The sequence below is a fragment of the Lipotes vexillifer genome, unplaced genomic scaffold (genome assembly GCF_000442215.2).
Source record: "Lipotes vexillifer unplaced genomic scaffold, Lipotes_vexillifer_v1.1 scaffold1816, whole genome shotgun sequence".
Classification (NCBI taxonomy): Eukaryota; Metazoa; Chordata; class Mammalia; order Artiodactyla; family Lipotidae; genus Lipotes; species Lipotes vexillifer.
The window spans coordinates 403,802-417,903 of NW_006781315.1; the positions used below are offsets into that span (position 1 = coordinate 403,802).

General features: G+C 36.8%; 1 protein-coding gene across 4 annotated transcripts in view; it reads right to left on the reverse strand.

Moving 5' to 3' along the window:
* Nucleotides 1-1,455: 1,455 nt before the first annotated feature.
* ROBO1 (roundabout guidance receptor 1) overlaps nt 1,456-14,102 on the reverse strand; it is a 952,567-nt gene continuing 939,920 nt past the window's right edge. For 2 of the 4 annotated variants that reach the window (XM_007454546.1, XM_007454545.1), the window contains exons 27-29: nt 11,378-11,686; nt 4,608-4,801; nt 1,457-3,147 (exon numbers count right to left, since the gene is read on the reverse strand). In XM_007454546.1, the coding sequence (XP_007454608.1) occupies nt 3,133-3,147; nt 4,608-4,801; nt 11,378-11,686 (518 nt within the window). In that variant the 3' untranslated portion in view covers nt 1,457-3,132. Of the gene's footprint in view, nt 3,148-4,607; nt 4,802-11,377; nt 11,687-14,102 lie in introns of all 4 variants that reach the window. The other 2 variants (XM_007454543.1, XM_007454544.1) reach the window with 2 other exon arrangements.

A 14,102-nucleotide genomic window follows, 5' to 3' on the forward strand; every position in this document is an offset into this window, starting at 1 on the left:
TAATTGAGTTCCCCTGGCATTAAGACAGTATTTTCTGCCACTAGTTGGAACAGCAGCCCAAAATAGATACTAAGTCTAGTCACTGAGACCTCAAGTCATATGCTTACGCCTCTGAATTGTGAAATACATGCTGAAAATGCCATATCCTTGCCCTCAGGAATTCAAAAGCAAGGAAACAAGCTAAAACACCAAGAATTTATTCCACAGTTAGGTATTTCACTGTGAATTTTACTCACCGGAAGTGGAACCACCCCCATCCTTGAACCACATTTACTTTTTGACCTTTTTAGAAAAACTCTTTGCAGGTTACGGGGAACAAACTATGTGTGAAAAGTGGAGACAGCATGTGTGCAATGATTTCAGTCCATAAATACAAAAATATCTTGCATTGTTTTGGAGGTTTACAGAGTCCACGTCATACACGTGAATTCACTAAATCATGACAATAGCTCCATGAGGTAGGTATTATTGAATTTACAGGTGAAAGTGCCTGAGCCTTAGAGGTTAAGTGATATGTCCAAGGAAACAGAGCCCATGACAAAACTGGGAGTCAAACTCAGGCCCTCTGATACACATAATTTGTATGTATATCATATACTACAAAAGAGAGACTAACTTAATTTTAGTCAACTCACCAAAAGGAAAAGAAAAATTAGGCCATAAACATATCTCTCCAAACTTTTTTCTTTGCTATAGCTTGGAAACTGACTTCTTGACCTATGGACTTGTTCATCTCTAGGTAGATGCTGGTGGTTACTTCATTTTTGTAAAATTAAATTTCAAATTATCACCCCCATTTTTTCAATTTTTTTCCATATTTTCAAAGTATGATCAACACAAAATTTAGCAATGTATAAGTCATAGGAAAAAAACTTTCACTAAATTCTACTGCCCTTGGAACTTCCAAGACATGATGCCCACTTCATTCATCCAAAGTTGAATAACTGAATATGCTAACTTTAATCTAATGAACAATAGTGTGCAACCTGGTATATGATAGGTATCGTATTCTCAAGATTTCACATGTATTTGTAACCAGAAAGCAGATAATTACTGATAAACCTTTTGGATTTACATAATTTTCTTGTTGACAAAACATAAGTAGTCCAAACTTTACAAATCAGATTTATCGTAGTTGAATCCTGACTATTTCAGAAACAAGTTAACTGAAATTCAGATTCATACACATAAACATTTTAGTACATTTTTAATATTGACAAAGTTACTCTCTGATTAAACGACTAACTTTTAGTTTATGATTCATCTTATATCTTTAATTTCAGAAAAGTAAAATGAGAATTTTTCCTTACAAGTAAAACCTGGCTGTTCATAAAAGAGAATTTTTACGCATTTGATAATACAGTGGTGACATGTTAAGACAGCACAACTCTGTGATTAAATGGAATACATTTGATAACACAATGCAAAAAAAAAGAAATCAACACAAGAAAGAATGATGTATTTGAGAACATTTTTAATAAATAATGTGACAAAATTACTTTTCTGATTATTGGATTTTCAGTATGCAAAATTATGGCTAAAAATAAGAGGCTTCTTACATGAACATAATGAAAACATTAATCACATGGATTGTTCCCTTAGTACTGCACACCTTTTCTATGTAAATTTCAAATTATCTAAATGAACACATTTAGTTTTTGGTGAACACCAGCTTTTTTTGTTTGTGTGTGGTTCAGTTTTGTTTGGCTTTGTTTTCCAGTGGGGTCAGGCCTGATACCTATATTTGAATAAATGTACTTTTTTTTTTTCAATAGCACCAATTATAAAGTCAATGAAATTTATATAATGACAAAAAAAGGATCATAAAAATCTACAGTCAGAGGGCATCATTTGGCAATTCAAAGCAAGTAATGCCTCTATTTGAGCTTATAAGGAAATCTTGTAAGTTTCACCATTGGCCACAACAAACTGAAACCTTTTTTTCTTTAAGTCCGGGAAAAGTAAGAACCATTGCGTACATGGCCCACAATAAAGTACGCACGTTACTTCACCATCTGTCATCATTCAAATATTCCAAATACAAACATAGAGCATTAACAAAACAAGTTAAAAACGCTTCTCAACATTTTTTTTTCAATAAGACAAAAAAGGTTAATAGTTACAATGGTTTACAAATAAAGTTTAGTGATTGTGCTTTTAAAACCAAAAAAAAAAAAAAAAAGATTAAAAACAGTGCATTACAAAAACAAAAATCAAACTTCCTTAAGTGGCACTTCTGAAAGTTGAACTGACACTACCAGAAGAAATTTAGGCCAGTTAAGGTAGGGATGCCCTTATTCAATTGGTCATTAAAAACATCCATTTGTTTGTAATATGCATTTATAATTGCTTTTTGATTGAAAAATAGAACAAGGTTTTTGCTAGGCTGACTTATGACAATGACTTGACAACCAGAGATCCAACTGGCTTACCCCTACTTATCCAAAAGTACATTTCCAATAAGAATATACTTCAATGATTGAAATGAAGACAAAGTAAAGTACCACCAGGGGTTGCAAAGAGTATATATTTACAATGTTTCTACCCCATTCAAATTGTTTGTGGTTGTTCTGCATTTGCTACGTTTTTTTTTTTTTTTTTTCCCAGCAGAGGGTGGTATGAAAGACTGATTTTAAAATCACGTTAAAATGAAGTTATGTTTTAGTTTGCGTTAGCGGTTGGTTATAGAAAGATTATATCTTGAGAGCCCTTGACATGAGGTTGATTAGTCAACTTTGTATCTTTGATCAATATTTTGCTGTAAATTGGCTTGGTATATAAGCAGTGCAATGCCACATCTCAGGGGCAAAATGCAAAAGAACTGTTTTGTTCTCTCCTGCTGGCTGATGACTGAAGCAAGAAGTCAAATACTTCCCTTGCTGGAAGCAAGGTGTAATGATTTGTTCTAACAGTGAGGGGAATAGGGAGGTTCTTTGTAAGGATAGGGATCAAACAACAACAATAAAACCCCAATAAAATTAAAAAAGAAATGGTATTCCAATGAGAGGAATAAAAACGACAATTTGTACACTCTGATTGCACTGAACATTTTATCTGGCGTCATGTCATCAGACACGAGGCATCTTGAGTGATAACGTTCACATTAGGTCTCACAAGCCTCTCTGGTTGTCTTCAGCTTTCAGTTTCCTGTAAGAGATCAGTTCTTGTTAAATTTTAAAATAAATCTTAGAGTATTGTCCTATTTGATATTTATTTATATGCTTTTATTCTTATAGTTTGTGTTTCTTCATTCATTCACTAGCTACACTAGAAAGTGCTCATGGCAACATATTAATTTGTCAATTTTAGCTGGTTTTGATAGCAAATCTAATAGTTCTCTAACAAGTACTAAACTGTGTTCCACACAGTGTCTGGGTGTTGGCAGGTGTGGCACAGGGTGAGAGGAGAAGGAAGAGGCCAAGTTCTTTACTCCCCCCAGCCTCAACTCAACATTATAGCTCAATTTTTATTGGTTTTAAGTAGTAGGTTGTCTATGATGACTTTTTTCCCCAAAAGGGCTATTCTAAAGAAAAACAACCAAAAACCTAAAAAATAACTTTTCTAACAGCATTTGCAAAAGGAAAGCCTTTTTTCTTTTTTTTTTTTTGCGGGCCTCTCACTGTTGCGGCCTCTCCCGTTGTGGAGCACAGGCTCCGGACGCACAGCCTCAGCGGCCACGGTTCATGGGCCCAGCCGCTCCGCGGCATGTGGGATCCTTCCCAGACCGGGACACGAACCCGTGTCCCCTGCATCGGCAGGTGGACTCTCAACCACTGTGCCACCAGGGAAGCCCAGGAAAGGCTTCTTATTCCAAACCTCAAAATCAAAATATTGATATATTGGCCATTATAGAAAATTCAATTTGACATAATTAATTATAATTTTTCATCTTCTATTATAAAAAGTTTTACTTTAACACTCAACTTAAACAATCTGCTTGAGATTAAATATATTTGTAAGATAAATTTGTCCCCAACTTGGTTTTTTATTAAATGATGAAAACACAATCTTAAAAATAGGAGATGATTTTATAATATGATGTGATTTACTGCCAACTCTATCTTAAAACACTACCTATAGATTCCAACAAAGGAGTGTATCTTTGACTCAAGAAGATTGGGAAGGTCAGTGTCAAGTATCAGGTTCCCATTTTCAAAAGACTGAAGATGAACGAGTTGGCCAGATCATCCTGATTAACCCCAGTGATCACTAGGGTGGCAGGTAACGCAGGCAAAACACCCACACTCACACCTGATAACTCTGTCACTTTATTGGGTTTTTATAACCTACTGTAATATTATGAATCATAATTATCTAGATCAACAGTTCTTATATCCTAACAACATTTTTGCCATATATATTTCCTATGTGAATAGCTGCAGATAAATATGAACCCTAAGGCCTAAAAAGAAGCTGTTATTACTATTTAAAACTTTGGAACACATTTCAAAAAAATCATTAAATTCTCAGAATTTCCGTTGCTGGCATCAGTGACAGGGTTTTGTGATGAAACAGTAACATTTCTGTAGACTGATGGATGTTTTTAACTTTGAGACTGATATAAAAACTAGTCTAATGTTGGGAAACTTGAAAAAAATTATAGATACCTCTAATTCTTCATTATTATCTTCTCTTTCATATCCTCCAAGAACTTGCATTTCTGCAATATTTCTTCGACCTACATTTGCTTGTTCTCTTTGTCTGCTTCCTGATCCTCTTGATGACATTGAGCTCGAAGAACTAGGATCTCTGGGATTATTTGATGTCGGAAAAGTAGGTCTACAGTAAGGTAGAATATCCTCTGTGTAATGAAATATAATAAATGCGTATGAACACCACTGTACATTTCATGGTACAATGTATCATTTGTGTCTATAATTCTGAATTGGGAAACATCAGTGTTTCTGAGGAATAAATGAGGACGTTTTATAACAGTAATGAGCAAGGCAGCAATGTCTTTTGAAAATGAAAATAACAACCTTGCTGTTTTCCTAGTAGTGGTTGGGATTTTGGTTGATTCTACTCATAAGCTCTTGTCTACCTCAAATTCACTTGAGATCAACATCCTTAAAAGAGGGAACCCAAACCTGGAGTCAGACATGGCTTCCAGTTCTATCCTTAACTATGTGATCTCCCATTATTTTAGGCTTTAGTTTCAACTTTTCTAAAAAAGTGATAATAGTATCTACACTCAGAGGAGCTGCTAGTGTTGATGTGAAAACAAGTGAGACATTGGAATATGTCCCTATGTAAATTATGAAGGAATTATAAGGCATTGATAGAAAAAAAGCCCAGCCTTCTCGAATCACCAAAACAGAGCCAAGCCCGGATTCACTTCCTAGATGCCAACCATCATTTCAACATCATATTTTAAATTGTGAAACCCTGACTGTCAAAAGCCTGACATCATTGCTAGCTTCAAAAAACAAGCCACTCCAGGGGACTTCCCTGGTAGCGCAGTGGTTAAGAATCCGCCTGCCAATGCAGGGGACATGGGTTCAATCCCTCGTTCGGGAAGATCCCACGTGCCACGGAGCAACTAAGCCTGTGCGCCACAACTACTGAGCCTGTGCTCTAGAGCCCATGAACCACAACTACTGAGCCCAAGTGCCACAACTACTGAAGCCCATGCGCCTACAGCCTGTGCTCTGCAACAAGAGAAGCCACTGCAATGAGAAGCTCGTGCACCGCAATGAAGACTAGCCCCTGCTCGCCGCAACTAGAGGGAAAGACTGCATGCAGCAACAAGACCCAACGCAGCCAATAAATAAATAAATAAATAAATAAATAAATAAATAAATAAACAAGCCACTCCAGTTAAGTGCTATCTCCTGAATTTCTATCTCCATACTGCTTTAAATTTGGTGCTGCATCTATTGATGCATCTTCCGACTGCTCGCTTCTCTCCAAAGCCTATCCATTCTACCCTTTGGTAGGATGTGTTTGGACACCAAACACATAAAAACAAAGCAAAACAAAACCTCTTCCTCATGCCCTTTTGTTTTCCTCCTCTAAAAGCTTCCTCTATGGCCCACATTGCCTGAATGAAATCTGATTTCCCCTAAAGTTTCCACTGCAGTTCCGTGCAGTGGAAGGAGGAAGGTTTGCCTTTAGCTCACTAACACCAGCTCTAAACCACTGCTCCTCCACAAAAACATCCTCCGCTTGTGAGGGCCAAGCAGTCGAGTTATGTAGCCTGTGTAGTCCACCCTGATGATACCTTTCTCCTGTTCTATTCATCACAACTTTAATTCCTGACACAGACTTCTGACTCTCTGGGGTTTCACAGTCCATGTGGACCACTACACCTGCACCCTAGCTTCACGGCACTTGGTCCTCTGTGACCTTTGTCTTCAGTCCCTGTTTCGTCTACCTTTTTCTACTGAATTTAGTTTTTGACAAACCACATTATGACAAAGTATCTCGTTTGCTAAAAACTTTCCCCTAAGTCTGTGCTCTACATAAATCAATACTTTATCTACTGATTGCTTAGCAAAGCTTCTTGAAAAGCAATCTGGACTCAGTATTGGTCATCACAACTCCCATTCACTTTGTATCCCATGGAAACCTACTTATGCCCACATTACTACAAGGAAACTGAGAAAATTCACTGTTGACTTTGATAATGCTAATCATGTTTCAGCCCTTACGTCTCTGGACTTCTCACTGCCCTTCACCTGAAAACCACTATTAATTTAAACATGACTACACTCTTAGCTCCTATATCCCTCCTTCCTTCCTGGCCAATCTTCTGTGGGTTCTTCTTATGCAGATGCCCTTATGTTGATGCCCTTCCTGCAGGTTTCTACTTTTGGTCCAGCGTGCACACGTGCATACACGTGTGTGTGTGTACAGAAAAACCTTTTTCTCCACTCACCCTGGGTGATTTCATCCATTCTCTCATATTGTAAACTTTTCTAGAATATAGCTGCCATGAGGGCAGATATTTTTCTCTGCTTTGTGTACTGATACACTCTCAGTTTGACATAGAATAGGCCACCAGTAAGTATGCTGATTGAATGAATGAGTGGCTTAACTATTTAACTCATCATGATGAGTTATTAATTTATATTTCCTGAACTCTGCCTGGTTGAACACTTCCCTCTTGAGGGTCCCTCAAACTCCACATGTTGAACATTGACTTCATCATGTCCACTTCTCTGAGATTTCTTCCCTCTCTGTATTCCCTAATATGGCCAATGACATCACTCATCATTAAGATACCTAAGACAGAAAACTGGAATTATTTCAGGATCTTCCCTCCCTTCCAACAAACCTTCCCATAACCCTTAAAATGTATCTTTTCCACACATTCAACTATATAACATGTAAGGATGAGTTTAACTCTAAGAAGTTTCTTGAATTTTCCCACTCACTCATCCCTGCTCCCACAGCTTGGTTTATATTCTCTACATCTCTTCTGGGGGTTGAAAATATCTTCTAACAGGTCTCTGCTTCTTAAGTTATTTCCCTCTAAACTGGCTTCACTCAGCCACCTTCCTTTTATAGTAACTACAGGCTCTCTCTGATTTAAGCTTACGTTTACCACAAGAGCTTCATTTTTACCACTTTACCATGTTTAATGTCTAGTAATACTGAATTTCTTACAGCCTCCTCAATGTACCTCAACCTTTCATGCTGACTTTCTCTGCCAGAGCAATCTATCCACTCTTCTTACTTAAGCTAAATTCCACCCATCCTGGACACTCAGCTTATGGGTCATTTCCACCAGGAAAGATCAAGAAGTCTTTCTTTATATTCCATCTCCCACAAGACTGGGCTAATTTTCTCTTCTCTGGATTCTCAAGTATCAGAGCACCATAAACATTAACTGGGCATATACCCTGAGAAAACCATAATTCAAAAAGAGTCATGTACCACAATGTTCATCGCAGCTCTATTTACAATAGCCAGGACATGGAAGCAACCTAAGTGTCCATCGACAGATGAATGGATAAAGAAGATGTGGCACGTATATACAATGGAATATTACTCAGCCATAAAAAGAAAAGAAATTGAGTTATTTGTAGTGAGGTGGATGGACCTAGAGTCTGTCACACAGAGTGAAGTAAGTCAGAAAGAGAAAAACAAACACTGTATGCTAACACGTATATATGGAATCTAAAAAAAAACAAAAATGGTTTTGAAGAACCTAGGGGCAGGACAGGAATAAAGATGCAGATGCAGAGAATGGACCTGAGGACACAGGGAGGGGGAAGGGTAAGCTGGGACGAAGTGAGAGAGTGGCATGCACATATATACACTACCAAACGTAAAATAGATAGCTAGTGGGAAGCAGCCACATAACACAGGGAGATCAGCTCCGTGCTTTGTGTCCACCTAGAAGGGTGGGATAGGGAGGGTGGGAGGGAGACGCAAGAGGGAGGAGATATGGGGATATATGTATACGTATAGCTGATTCACTTTGTTATACAGCAGAAACTAACACAACATTGTAAAGCAATTATACTCCAATAAGGATGTTAAAAAATATATAAAAATGTACCTGTGAATCTATAGATACCTGCCTCCCTCTCTGACTATAAGCTCCTTGAGGTCAAGGTTCATGTTTCCACATAAATCTCAGAACTAGTACTATGCTAAATAACACAGTAGATGTTTGATATATGTAGAAATAAATTGAACTAACTGAGGTGAATGTCAGCAAAAATATCAGACCTTGAAGTCTAGAAGACCACTCTCCTTAATTAAAAATAACCATTTGTTACACATGTAAATCAGGGAGCCTCTTTTATTATAAATAATGTAAATTGAATTATGAAGGTTAAAATTATAGCAATGCACAGAAATGATAATTAAAAGACACATAATTTCATCTCTTTGTTCTAATTATGCATACACCAAGATCTTTCCGAGTTGTAAAATTTTCTCCTGAAGAATTGAGCTTACTTTGGAGGAAGGTTGCCTGTGAGTAGCAAATTGGTCTGCACTTTCAGCCAGACATAAATTTCATAATTTATGAATCACTACTTGGAGTATAATCACACAAAGTTAAAAGTTCAGATCCCCTTTGGCTTAACTGACAAAAATAAGCAAAGTTTTTCAAACTTCAGATTGTGGTGATGTCACCAAGTACTCTGCGGTCACATAGGAATGCACAGTGTTACCATCATTTCACGGCTGAGTCCATGCCTGGATGAGGGGTTCAGGCTTCTGTCACAGAACAAAGTGAAACTGCCTTCCATATTGAAAGGAAGTTGCTAATGACCAGATGCCCATAGTAAACAGAACAATAGATTGATGTCTAATCTTACCAAAGTACAGCTTTGAAAATACAGTTGTAGTTAAAGTGTACTTACAGCCTTCTAAGATTCATTTCCCCATCATTCTTTCCTGATTCCTTCATCAATCACCTTCCTTTTCTTGTATCTCTTCTGCCTAAATAGTTTCTTCTCCTTATTCTATAATAATGTTCAAATACACTATCCTAAAACATTTTCACAGATTCTGCCTTCCTGTCAAACCCCACCTCGATCTCTGCTCTCCTTCCCAGCCTTCTGCAAAGAGCCCATACTCATCACCCCCTTCCACAACTTCCATTCACTTTCCAGCCCCCTACAGGCAGGATTCTATTCTGACTACTCCACTAAAAACAGTTCTTTTAAATACCACCCACAAAAAACATTTTGTAAAATCTGTGTGTCCTCCACCCATTCTCTCACCCCTCACCCCCATTCACACCCACCTTTCACTTCTGTGGCATTTTATATTCCTTCCTATCTTAAAATTTCTATCTCCATTCTTTCTAGGATACTATTCTTTCTAGCTTGGATAGCTTGATTATTTTATATCACTGGGTGGATCCACCTCAGTTTCTATATAGAATGTCCCTCTGCCGAACACGTAAGTATGTATGTATGTATGTATGTATGTATGTATTTTTATTGAAGTATAGTTGATTTATAACATTATATTAGTTTCAGGTGTACAACGGAGTGATTCAATATTTTTATAGATTAGGCTCTATTTAAAGTAATGGCTATATTCTCTGTGCTGTACAATATATTCTTGTAGCTTATTTTATACATAGTAGTCTGTACCTCTTTATTCCCCATTCCTATCCTGCCCCTCCCCCTTTCCCTCTCCCCATGGGTAACCTTTAAATACAATCATCTCTGACTGTGGTGTGTTGGAGAGAGCTCACTTGTTCTCATAAGAGCTCACTGTACCCATCTCCTCCCAACTCCACATACACTGATTTCATATTAGTAGCTTGAAACTAGCCATTTTGGGAGTAATTACACAACAGAAGCAAGCAAATGGCTACAAACTGGAGGTTTGTTTTGTTTTCTTTCCAGAGAACTGATTGACACATTATCTACTGTATCACTGCAAGATAATTTAGCTTTTGTAATTCAAACAATTTTCACCTCTGTGTTGCTGGTTCTAAAATCCACTCTCTAACTACAACCTTTCTCCTGATCTTTAAATTTAGTTCTCTAAGTTCTTATTGATTTTCTTCATATCTGTGTTCTTGTCAGTACCTTAATCCATTCATAACTGAAGTTATTTTCCACAAGACTTTTATCCTTTTCCCCATTCTTCTTTACATTGGTTAATACAATTATGTTCCACTAGTCATAGAGAGCCATCTAGTTAACATCTGAGTAACTTATCTTTTACTCCATTAGTTCATTTTACTTTTTTACATTCAATTAGTCACCAAGTCCTATAAGGTCTACCTCTGAAATGTCTATGTAGCTTGTTTCTCCTTTTAATTTGCATAACTGTTTTAATTCAGTGCTTTCATATTTTATACCTAGATTATTCTGCAATGTTCTGATACTTTCAGCTACCCAATTCCCGATTCTTCCTTCACTGTAGAGTGCTGTCAGTTATTTTTTTAAAACACAAATCTGATTATGTAATTTCTTGATCAGATTTTTGGCTGGCTCATCACTGCCCATATCATAAATCCCACACTCTTCAGAATAGTATTCCCTGCCTTCCCAGTCAGGCTAAACCACCTTTCTAGTTTTATCTTTTACCATTTGTCCCTGGCCCCAAGTATCTAATTCTCCAGCCAAATTGTAAGTAACTATTCACCAAACATTCATTTTCCCACTTTCATATTGTTTCACCACTTATTTCCTTTGCCAGATATCCCCTTCTCCCTAACTTGTGGAAATCATGCTTTCCTTTAAAATTCAACTCAATTGGCACCTCTCCAAGGAAGACTTGCATATGTCATGTATTAGAATTAACTGTATTCAAATTATCTGGGAGCATGCCTGTCTTCTCCAACAGAGAGCAAATTTCTAAATCTCACCCTTTGCACAGGATCCTAAAGAACCTAGCAGAGTACCATGCAAATATGTTCTATCTATATTTATTGGCTGCTTGACTAAATCAGTACCTTGGATGAGATGAGTCTTTGCTGGTGGAAGGTCTCGTTTTGCTGCCTTGTTTCCTCGTCCTTTCCCATCATTTTGCTGTTCCTGTGCTTCTCTGGGGTCACCTGGATTTGGTCGCATTTCAGCAACTTGTCTTCCATCCAATACTTCTCTCCCCTTGTAACTGCCTCCTTTTCTCTCTGATGATCTGTCTGTTCTTGCTTCTATGGAAGGGAGTTTTGGCACCATTACAGGTCGTACCTCCAGCTGTGCCTTGGATTGGGCAGTGGGTGACTTTATAGCAGGCGGTGGCACAGGAGGAGGTGGAAGATCTAAAAAGAAATGTTTAAAATACTGTAAAAGTTTGCCACTTATAAAATTGTTAACATTAGCATTGCCATTAGAGTCACATTCAACTGTGAGATATCTTAAATGAACTGGAACAACTGAAGGCAACCAAGAAATAAGATGACCAACAATTTTATCATTTTTATCTAGCACAGGAATATTGAATCACAGAGCTGGGACTTAGAGGTTATCTGGTCTTGGGATGGCTACCATGGCGGGTATGTATGCCATAACTTTCTCTACTGCAACCACGGCAGATTTTCCCAATTGATTTCAGTGTAATGTTGCTGATTCCAGATGGATACCCTTACGCTTGAGGCAATCACTTCAAATTGACTGAGGCTGGCACTTCAGTTGAGACCTATTTGCCATCCCTAATCCACCCTGAATCCTTTCTCATTTTGTAGATAGGGAGACTCAAACACATAGATCTTAAGTTATTTTCCAATCTTAAAGGTAAATATGATCAGAACCAAGACTAATGCCACCAAATTCTTCATTTTTGGTTCAGTGTTGTTTATACTACTATATCATTCTATCGCATGCTCACAATCTACCATTCACTGGTGGGATCTCTCCACTTTGTATATGCACCCACAGATTTTAAACAAGATGATCACTAGTATAAATATAAATTAATTTAATCTATATCTATAATTATATATTAATATATTACATATAATTGGATATAATTCAACTTCTATTATAGACATACTTAAAGATAAAAGTAGGCATAAAATTTGATTTCTAGAAAATTCATTTCCTTTAAGAGGTGTTATTTTTTAAAAATGACTCCTATGTACGTGCTCCAGGGAAAAGAAGTAAATAACCTAGTAATAGCTGGAAAGTTAGTAGAGGAATATGAATAGCTTCTAGTTTTAGGCTGTTCTGGTGTAGTCTGGAGGATGGATTAAAAGGAAAGTCTTGAATCCAGGAGGCCAAGAAGTTATTTTAATAGCTCAGTAAGTAATGATAGGAGATAGAATTGTATTGTTGTCTGTTCAGATGGAGAGTAGATACGTTTGAGAAAGTAAAAGGTAGAAAAATCAGTATTATTTAATGATCAATTGAATATAGTAGGGGAAGACTATCCATTAGATAACTTTTAGGATTTTTGCCATAGTTGACTAGATGAATGAGAGAAACATCTCTGAAGATGGGGAATATAGGGGTGAGGAAGAGATGGTTTGCAAAGGAAGAACGTGAGTTCCATTCTAGAAAAGTAAATAGGAGGAGCTTTTGAAGTATCCAGATAGAGATGTCCAGCAGGTTGTTGTACATAAAATCTGAATTTCAAGGGAGGTCAAAACCAGAGACATAGAGATTTGGGAATGAACAGTGTAGTTTTTATTGTCATGACTTTAGAAATGGTAATGTTTCCATATTTGTAGAGAAATGTCTGTGTGATAGAATAAGTCAACTAAAACATGTACAGGACATGTATTAAATGCTTAGTTATTACAAACTTAACATTAAGATTTTCCACAAAAAATATACACTCATATGGTAAAAATTCAAAAGTACATAAAGACTAGGAAATACAATCCTTTATGCCTCCCCACCTCCATTTCAAATCCTCAGTATTGGTGCAGAGGTAATCAGTTTGAATAGGTTTTTATAGATCATTCCAGAAATTATTTACGCATCTAAAGCAGGGCCGCCAAGTTGCAAAACTCCAGGGAACACCATTCACATTAGGAACTATGTAAAATGGCCGCATCTGAGATTGTGTAGAGTGGCTGTCTGCCCATCAGAATGTGAGTCTTTCTTTCTTAGTAACATAAAAGGGATTGCACTTTTTTTCACCTGTGTAGTTGTATACATTTTCATATGTGTACATATAGTTACCTCTTTTTATGAAAAGTTTGTATAATGTTCTGTTTTATGAATATATCATGATTCATATCAATCCCTACAGGGGAATATTTAGGTTATTTCCAGATATTTTACTATTATTAGCAATGGTCCACTGACTATCATTTACATATACCAGCATAATAAACTCTTGAATATTAAAATTGTGCCTTGAAAATTCTTAATATAATAGCAAATTAAGGGTTCTAGGAAGCATCAGTTTTAATCTAGTATTTCTCATTCTTGTATTTAAAAAAAATTAATCCTTTTCTTTTGTTCCTTAAGTAGATATGAATTTTTTAAAAACTAATTTTCTTTTGACCTTATGTGCTATATAACTAAGGCATTACAATTTGTTGTATTGGTTTTTGAAAGCAGAAAGCTTGAGGTACCATCTTACTACCAGCAGTTTTACTTAGGACTCCATTATTAAAAGTGGTCAGACTGTAACTTGCATTTTGTTGTTCTTGTTAGTTCTCACAGCTCACCACGTTCTCCTTTTTATGTAAACGGCCTCAATACTTTTTTTTTTTTTTTTTTTGCGGT